We start from the raw sequence: 10,045 nt of genomic DNA on the forward strand, positions 1-10,045 counted from the left end.
CAGGTAGAGAGATGGAACACTTGGTGAGGGGAGTGTCTGCACACGAAAAGGAAGAGGACGTGTGCGTGATGGGGGAGTGGGTTCAGGCTGACGAGCGGTTTCAGCTGAACAGTGGTTAAGTCGTCGATCCCTCCCTCCTGCCTAGGGGTTGGTGTTGCTCACGCTGCCAGCCATAGCAAAGTCATCAGCCACTAACAGCAGAGCCTCGATATTGGCGTCCGTCTCCGGGCTCTGCAGAGACAGGAAGTCGGACACGTCCATGTTGGACAGGCCATCGGGGGGAGAAGGGTTGATGGCTGCCGTGGGGAACGTCTGAGTCGACGAGGGAGTGCTGCCCGGTTCTGCTTCCCCTTGGGGGAGGATCTCGCCCCCAGGAGAGGGGGACTGGGGGAGGCAGCAGGAGGGGGGTGACGGGGCAGGGGTAACAGGTGGATAAGGAACCTCGGGAGGAGGAGGTGGGAGAGGAGGAGCAGGAGGATCTGGAGGTTGCTGTGCTGCTATGACTGCTGTGGCTGTGTTAGTGCTCTTGTTGTTGGAGCTTCTGTCTTTCGCTAAGTCCCTGCAGGCACACTGACACTGGCAGGATTCCTCCTGTTTGATGATGATGACTGGCAAACTGAGGCCGATCTGCTGAACAGCGTTGCCTGGAACAACAACATTTATAAAGTAACTAATACATTTGGGGATTCAATTTTTGACTCCATTTTAGAATCTACTCAGCTCCCAAGGAAACATTTAATTGCATTTCCACAATGTGCCATGGCTGGACACAAGTAAACTCACCAGGGTTTCCTCCCACAGGTATGGCAGTGGTGAAGAAGACTTTCTCAACTTTTGTCCCTCCTTGGTGAGTCTGCATGCAAAACACAGATTGATTGTTAGCAGTCATTAGGCATTAAGCCAAGTCTGGGAGAATAGAATAGAGAATAGAATACAAAAAGAAAGATAAGTACTTTTCTAGCAAAAGTGAAGAATTACATTTACATTTAGTCATTTAGCAGACGCTCTTATCCAGAGCGACTTACAGTAAGTACCCTTCTCCACCCGATGGCCTGTCCAACACTCCCCCAAGGCAAGTAGGGTGAAGTGCCTTGCCCAAGGACACAACGTCATTTTTGCATGGTCGGGAATCAAACCAGTGACCTTCTGAATACTAGCCCGATTCTCTAACCGCTCAGCCACCTGACTCCACCTGACTTTTAAGAATACTCAAAATCAATACACTGCATTCACATTCCCACTACCAGGGCCCCCCATACCGTTGTGTCCGAGTTCTGCTGGCTGTTTGCGGCGCTGCTGAGGATCCACTGCAGGTTCTGGTCCGACATGACGATACTGGACGGCAGCAGGCCCTGGCTGGACCCGATGGTAATGGTGGTGGGGGTGGGAGTCAGGCCCGGGCTGGTGTTGGAGGCTAAAGGCACATTGTGAGCCGTGGCTGGCGGCGGCGGTGCCTCTGTGTTGGAAGCGGCCACAGCAGCGGCACACGGCACGGCGGCGCTCAGGGTCGGAGCTGCCGGAGCAGCGGCCGCAGGGGCCGCCGACGGCCCGGTCAGAGTCTTGCCCTTCGGCTGCAGGAACGCGGGCGACACGGCGACGTAGTGCTGCTGGGCGGCGCCGGCCCCCGGGGCTTGGTCGGGCACGTCTGGCGTTGGAGGCGGCGGGCCGGCTATGGAGACGTAGGGGGCTGGCTGGGTGGAGCCGACTGTGGAGCTGATGGGCGTCGGGGTCTGAGAGGGTGTCTGGCTGAGCTGGCAGGGGCCCTCCGCGACCGGGGTGGTGTGGGAGCAGGGTGAGGAGGACGAGGAGCAGGGGGGCAGGGGGAAGGAGGAACCGTCGCTCGCTGTAGGTTGGGTGGGAGTGTCCAGGCCAAAGACTTCCACAAGACTCTCTAAGAGGAAGGGGAACGGGAGAAGTTACGATCAACACCATACAGTAACCCCGATTCCAGTTTGAGCTAATGTGTTGTGAAAAGTACTTGCCTTGAGGATGAACATCGTCTTGACTGTGTTCACTATGTTCTGGACTCTGAAACATGAGCTCAAAGATCCTGATGGGGGTGACACTGTTCAGATCCATGTTCTGAGACTGTTTGGAAGAATTAACAAGAGAATTAGTATGGCACAGATTGAGGACAATGTGGAACTGGAATATCTGTATTTATATTTCGAGTACATCGACTTGCACTCATGCAAGGAAGCAAACAGGGGTACATCGGAATGATTCCCAAACTCACGTTGTGGATGTTCTCTCGTAGCTCTGAATCAGTGGAGATGAGGCTTAGATCACTGAGACACAGTGAATGATTCGCATCCTGTAATTAGGAGATGAATGGGCTCTAATTTATTTCTTCACAGTCAGACATTAGCATAGTCAGTCATCAACAGAAACCTCAGACCAACATAGATCTAATCAAAGGGTTGGTTGACAACCTTTCAATAGCCAATATGATCACAATTTCATTTAACACAACTAATTGGACACTAAATTCGTTTTTATGAACGCAGTTCCAAGATTCAGTATTGCACAAAGAAGCGTCTTCCCCTCTTTCCTTACCAGGGGATACAAATCCACATTATGCTGAACTGACAGTGACTCACCTCTGACAGGGGGTGGGTTAAGGTCACGCTGAAAGGCTGGCCTTTGTCGTGGCCTCGGATGTGACTCTTCAGACTGTACTGGCTGCTGAAGGTCTTCTCACAGCCATCGCTGGGACAGTTGAAAGGCTTCTCCCCTACAGGAGGGTGCCGAGTGGGAGGATGAGAAGGAGAGAGAGAGTGAGGGGGAGAGAGACAGAGTGAGGGGGAGAGAGAGAGAGTGAGGGGGAGAGAGAGAGTGAGGGGGAGAGAGACAGAGTGAGGGGGAGAGAGAGAGAGTGAGGGGGAGAGAGAGAGAGCGAGGGGGAGAGAGAGAGTGAGGGGGAGAGAGAGAGAGTGAGGGGGAGAGAGAGAGAGTGAGGGGGAGAGAGAGAGAGTGAGGGGGAGAGAGAGAGAGTGAGGGGGAGAGAGAGAGAGTGAGGTGGAGAGAGAGTGAGGGGGAGCGAGAGAGTGAGGGGGAGAGAGAGTGAGGGGAGAGAGAGTGAGGGAGAGAGAGTGAGCGAGGCAGAGAGTGAGTGAGCGAGAGCGAGGCAGAGTGAGAGAGTGAGGGGGAGTGAGAGAGAGAGCGCGAGAGAGAGCGAGCGAACAAATAAAGAAAGATGGAGACAATGGGAGAGAACAGAAAAGGACAAAGGAAAGGGAGAGATGAGACGGAGAGCGATGTGGTATGGGATCATCTTCACATAAAAGCTAAGCCAGCATAAAGACTTCGAACAATGCAAAAAAAAAAAAAAAAAAAAAAAACTGGTTCAAGAGGTGCAGTGTTTCTCTTCGATTTCTCATTAGAGACTGTGGTGGGTAGCTAGCTACATACTTGACAAGCAGCCGGATGCACTTTACATAAGCGAGGAGACTGACAGCTAACATTGTTAGCTAACTTTAACGTGGGAGTGAGTGATGCTTTGCATAAGCAATGGCGCAAAACACCATGTTAGAGATCCTTTAAGTTATGAGTGTAGAAATATTTTTGGTAAATCTCACTAGGCCGCAAAAGCCGAGAAGATGTATGGGAAACACCGAAGTGAGATTTGGCTTCCGTATGGGAGCCAAGGGAGTCAAGGTGGCTGAGCGGTGAGGGAGTCGGGCTAGTAATCTGAAGGTTGCCAGTTCGATTCCCAGCCGTGCCGAATGACGTTGTGTCCTTGGGCAAGGCACTTCACCCTACTTGCTTCAGGGAGAATGTCCCTGTACTTACTGTAAGTCGCTCTGGATAAGAGCGTCTGCTAAATGACTAAATGTAAATGTAATGTATGGTCAGCTTTTGAGCAGTATACCTGTGTGTGTCCGTACATGCGTCTTTAGGTGGTGGCTAGCAGCAAACGCTTTGCCACAGCCGTCATGGTCACACCTGGGGAGAGATCGCAGGAAGCGACAGTTCATTAAAATACAGCTATCAAGTAGCTTAGCTGTCTAAACACATGGAGAAGTATACGCTTGCTAACAAGCTGATTTTCACCTTCCCTCAAATGGCAGAAACCATTGGGATATATAACACCGGTGACCCCTCTGCACTTACCGGAATGGTTTCTCCCCAGTGTGTGTACGAATGTGCTTCCTCAGGTCACTGAGCGTCGTAAAGTACTTTGTGCATCCTTCCGATTCACAGTTGAAAGTCTTCCCCGTATGCAGTCTCTGGTGTGCTTTCAGTCTGCGTCGGTGACACATGAACGTTAACCTCATCATGAAATCACTCCCATCATAGGGAGTCAGATAGGGAGTCAGTTAGGGAATCGGGCTAGTAATCAGAAGGTTGCTAGTTCGATTCCCGGCTAAGCCAACCAAATGACGTTGTGTCCTTGGGCAAGGCACTTCACCCTACTTGCCTCGGGGAGAACGTCCCCTGAGCGTGTGCTAAATGACTAAATGTAAATCTGCCGATTGGTGGGCTGCTAAAGACAAGACACCAACCTGGCCTATGTCGATTTCAATACCGTTATCTGCGCTAGTCGTTCTAATGTTTGTTGTGGAGAGGAAAGAAAAATTGCTACTAATCTTTAGGGGGAGGGGGGGGGGGTTGGAAGAGGGGGATAATCGCTAACATGGCTACGCTAATTGATTGGCAGCATCCACTTGACATTCCATGCATTGTAGCACATCTTGGATCACCATCGGTATCGGACATCACAAGTGCTTCAACCAACCATATCCAATTTACAACGAACAGTGTTCGATTCTTATGCTGATTGGTTGCTCCGTCCCTAGTCACGTCATTTAACACAAAACGTTTAGTGCGTAGGAGGGTCTGAATATCCCTGACTGGGCCAGTCTGTTCTTGAGCAAACACTGAGATTAAGCAGCAACCTCCTGGCAGACAAGAAACCAACCGACTGTCTAATCTCGTAAGGCTACGCTTGAGGCAGTGAACGCGTGCCCTCAACGGCTGCCTTACGGGAGGGGCCAGGCAGCAGAGGCTATGATAAGAGGAGAGGGTAATGTGATTAAGAAAGGAGCTGGCCAGCATGACACCAGCCAGACTGATGAATGGCTCCTGACAGGAAGTAGAGGGAAGCCAAACAGGCTACCCTCTACTGGATGGCTGGATGCATGGAGCCTATTGTTCAAGCTCTGGGTCAAACATCCAAAGACCACTGCATCAAAAAGACAGAGCTTCCGTACAGTCAGTTCACGGAAGCCAACTTCCCAGGAACACCTCATTATTCCAGTTAACTCACACGTCCCACATGACAGACATCTAACCAGGGCAGGTGTACTCGAACTACTTTGTATGTGAGATGCTCCGTTAACTTAATCTCTAGTGCATTCCCAGGGAAGCCTGCTCAATACTGGCGGCAACGCGCGGGATTCACCGTAGAACAGGAGCCATAGATGATTTACGGGCCTAACCTGTAGAGAGTGTTGAAGGCCTTCTCGCAGCCCTGCACGTCACACTCAAAGGGCTTTTCCTTGGTGTGGACGCGCACGTGGATCTTAAGGCTGTAGGAGGTGAGGAAGGCCTTGCCACAGCCCTGCTGGTTGCACACAAACGTGTATTCTCCTCTGTGTGTCTTCTGGTGCGTGCGCAGGTTGCCTGCCGTGCTGTAGGTTCTGGTGCAGCCCTCAAACATGCACTGGTACCGCTTCACCTGAGAGAGAGAGAACGAAGGGATGGATGGGGGGAGCAGATGGGGGATCACTTACAACCCAGAAAAATTAGGGGAGAAACATTTCATTTAGAAAGAGCAAAGCACATACTTATCGGCCAGCTGTTAACAGCTTTTAAAAACAAATGTTTAGGCTGTGTTTCACACAAGAGGAATCCAAGGAGGCTTAACATCTTTATATAACGAGTCTTTCTCTTTCTCTGTCTGTTCTAGAGATCACTGTGACCTTTCGGGAAGAGCTTGAACTCAATGACTCAGCCACCCGCCAGCTCTTGAACTGGTGACTGGGATGACTCGACCCCCCCCCTTCCTTCCCCCATCTCACTCCTCACACATCACATCCAACCCATTCTCTTTCCCTGTGTTCAGCTCAGCTCGACTCCACAGTAGTGGTTGCCCTGTTCTTCTGTTTCCTCTCTGGGGGGGAAAATGCCTCTGGGCCAAAATAGAAGAAAGACTTCATCTCTCCTCTTTATCTCCCATAGAAACAAGCTCGCCTTCATTATCCCAGTGCACAGCCATGAAGGTAGGTAGACAAAGAAAATCTCTCTTGGCTACCAACATAACACGTTTTCCAGTTCCTCTTTTAAGCTGGGGTTGGAAAGGGAAGTTAGTTTAGACCCTGACCCTTGGGGAAATGCTGCACTCCTACATAAATAATCCAACAGATTCTATACCTTATGTAACCCCCTGATAGGAATTTTAGAAGCCGTCCATGCTTGGATCCAGCTATTTTTAGATGCGTTTCTTGTTGGACTTCAACCATACAAACCACAAGCAGACATAACATACGTATAGACTACATTTACATTTACTCATTTAGCAGACGCTCTTATCCAGAGCGACTTACAGTAAGTACAGGGACATTCCCCCGAGGCAAGTAGGGTGAAGTGCCTTGCCCAAGGACACAACATCAGTTGGCATGACCGGGAATCGAACTGGCAACCTTCGGATTACTAGTCCGACTCCCTTACCGCTCAGCCACCTGACTCGCCCACCTAGACTAGAACTCTTTGGGTCATGGATAAAACAGCCTCTTCTTTATTACAGTGGGCCCAAAACCATACGTACTAAAAGGCTGTCCAGGCGCTGCAGCAGTGTGGGACCAATGTTGAGCAAGAAACCTTAACAGGACCTCAGGGATAGGCAGCTGATTGATTTGGCTTTTTATATTCAATGCTCGAGAGAGAAATGTAGAGATCTGTACGGTGTGTAGCCGATGGTGAGAGGGCCGCCGCTGCTTGTTAGCGCAGGATTGTCTCCCTCTCCAACACCGTCGTGACTCCAGCATCAGCTCAATCACACAGGGTAACTAGATGCGGCACGCCACTGACTCACACACACACACACAATGAGAAAAGAGAGCACTCCGCCATGCAGACAAATTGTGCATGCAGGGATGGATACACAAGTTACACTGTTCAGACTTTTTTCAAAGAGACTTTTACAGAGTTGCATGCGTGGCGGCAAAAGGACAGAAGTTAGGGGGGAGAAACAAGTGAAAAGATTTGAAGTGAATTGATGTTGAGTAAATGCCAGAACTCCAGGACACAATTCTGGGAATTGCATTGTTGGCTCGGTGTCTATCTGACGTTTCGTTAATCTAATTCTGGATGATACGTTTTCTCTTTGCGATATCAAGCTGTCAGGTAGATGGGGCCAAGGATGAGGATAGACTGGATGAGCTCCAGCAGAATAAACACAGCGCGGCAGACAGCAGGTTCTCACGACACATTTACATTATGTCAAATAGGGACAATGACAACAAACAGCTACAGCTGCATCAACAACACGCAATGTTTAGCCATGCCTCACAGTAAATGGTCATGTGCTGTATTCCGAGAGTAGAAAACTGGTGACCTACAACAGAGAGTTGCTTCGCATTTACAAAGAATACATTCAAGTCAAATTCCTGAAGCGAACGACGCAGGGGACAACTTGGATCTTACATAAACCAGTAATTTGGAAGGGAATTGCTGCAGCAATAGAGCCCCAATGATAAAGCAAATAAACCGACAGCAACAGGCTATGGAGTGGAACTCCTGCTGTAGTCTCCTGTGTGCTCTTCCAGGGAGAAGGAAGTGAAGGAGGAACATAAAAAAACAGTTTTGCAGAGGAAGCACATTGCTGTTAGGTATGGGCACCCACTTACCTCTCTTTGCTTGGTCTCTGGACACTCCGAGTGCAGGGTGAGGGTGGCGCCCTCGATGTTCCGTGGCATGGGGGTGGACCCGGGGTTGATGATGAACTGGATCTGGTCTGGCGAGATGGTATGGTGCACATAGCCTTGCGACATCCCGTCAGGGTCCGTCATGTAGGCCAGGGAGCCCTCCTCCTCGTCACCCTCCCCCTCGGTGAGGAAGGTGACCCCGTCATCGTCCCCGCCGCAGTGGATGTACTCCTCGCCTTCCTCGTCCAATCGAATGGGGTCCTGCTCGATGAGCACTGTGGTGCGGTCGTACACGCGGCCCGAGGAGGAAGAGGAGGGCCGGTTGGGCATCAGGTCGTCCTCTTTGCCGTAGTGGGCCATCTGCTCCTCGTCTTCGTCCTCGTCCCGCGGAAGCTGGTCCACCTCCACCGTGAGGTACATGGGCGCCTCTGTGTGAGGGCCATTCTCGCTCATGGTCCTGGCCGCCTCTCTCGCCTGGCCGCGGAGGACGGCACACTTGCTATACCTGCATGAAACAAATATTACAGATATATATTTATATTTGATGTATACAATATTTGCCATTGCTAAAAACGGGTCCATTTCTGACATTGAACACAACATTGAAATCACAAATTCTGCTTTCATTACTACTTATAGAAAAATGTTAATGATAAACATAGAAACTCCCTACAGAAAAGCTGACTAGTTTTATTTGAACAATTATAGTTTGCTGATCATTTTAGCAACCTAAGAGCATTGCTAGGAAACTGATACAAAACGCACCTTGGCTACTAAACACAAACACATGGTAATTTGATTGTGAAGATAGCCACCAACATGACTGCGCAAATGTCAGTGGACCACAATACCCTTTGATCATACCTAACATGTAGCTAGCTACAATTGGCGTGTTCTGTTTGTGTTTTGTGTATGCTAGGCAATCCAAGGTGTTGCGATTAGACTACCGTTTAATGACAGTTCAGCCTTTTCTTCAAAAAAAAATCCAGCTACCGCAGTGAGAACTCGATTAACAGCTGACAAGATATACTTTTAATTCACCAATATGGTAGTATATGGAAGTGGCCTACTTTCTACAAACAGAAGCACGGTAGCCAAAATGGGAGATCTAGAACTTTCTGATTTCCGATAGTCACGAGACCCCTGTGGTTAGCTGGTATAGTAACCTTGCTGATGAAGTTAATTTACTTTATGAGACAAGGTTCTTCTAGTGTAGCAAATCAATTTAGTCGATGTTTGTCGTTTGTACTGAATTAACTAGCTACAAGACACAGTAACTAGCTGACAAACATGTCAAACAAACTGGCAAACATGCCAAATGCTTGGCCATTGAGACTAGCTAGGTAGAAGGATGCTCCCCAGCTGTAGCTAATGGTTAGCTCTATGGCTATAACGTTATATTAGCTGGCATTACGTTGTACGAAAACCTTGCTATCTGACGGCATGTAAAACAATTGTTTTTAACACATCAATGCTCCTACAGCAAGAATGCATTAAATGATGGGTTGCGTTTTGAGTGGAAGCTTGCAAACAGGCAATCCATTGCATTATATCCTGTCCTGTGCAGTCTGCTTGACTCGCTACTTGCTGGCTTGGCTGTAGCCTAATTTGCACGGATCTTGTAAAATCGTTACATGTATATTGCTTTGTCAATAGAACTACACGTTACCCAACGAAAGTAACACCAACTGGGTAGCTATCTGAACAGAAAACAAATGGTAAGTCTTTATCAGACAATCAGTTTGCTAGCTATCTAGTTAGACCAAGCAGCTATCAAGCTACAGCTAGCGCGAGCTAATGTAGCTAGCTAGCAAGTCAACTGCTGGGACCATGACAAATCTCGCGACGAACCAGAAAAGTTTGATTCCGTCGATTTAAACAAGTTGTCACAACAAACTCACAATGCCAATAACAAATACAAGAATATATTTACCAGGGCAGAGAAAACGTCGTTAGACTTTATGTTTAGGGTTGCTAGCACTTTCTTCCCATCCCCTCCCTAGCGGTACCATGATTAAATATAAACGTCATATTCCAGCCTCCCAGTTAACGTGGTGAATTGTGGGAAATACAGCTACACATTGTTATACACTCTTAAATGTTTATATATCGAGTAGTATATGGCATCGGTTGTCGTATCATCCCACATGAGTAATCTGTACCTCTGGTCAAGCAGA

General features: G+C 49.0%; 1 protein-coding gene across 1 annotated transcript; it reads right to left on the reverse strand.

The window, feature by feature from the left end:
• Positions 1–9,860, reverse strand: mtf1 (metal-regulatory transcription factor 1). Its single transcript, XM_067238202.1, has 11 exons — positions 9,802–9,860; positions 7,851–8,373; positions 5,442–5,680; positions 4,114–4,245; positions 3,872–3,945; positions 2,601–2,734; positions 2,237–2,314; positions 1,979–2,088; positions 1,260–1,887; positions 784–853; positions 1–644 (listed from the first exon to the last, which is right to left on the reverse strand). Exons 2-11 carry the CDS (start codon positions 8,319–8,321, stop codon positions 142–144), a joined length of 2,439 nt encoding a protein of 812 aa, XP_067094303.1. The 5' UTR covers positions 8,322–8,373; positions 9,802–9,860; the 3' UTR covers positions 1–141.
• Positions 9,861–10,045: the final 185 nt, after the last annotated feature.

This window comes from Osmerus mordax, chromosome 6 (genome assembly GCF_038355195.1).
Source record: "Osmerus mordax isolate fOsmMor3 chromosome 6, fOsmMor3.pri, whole genome shotgun sequence".
In the NCBI taxonomy this organism is placed as follows: Eukaryota; Metazoa; Chordata; class Actinopteri; order Osmeriformes; family Osmeridae; genus Osmerus; species Osmerus mordax.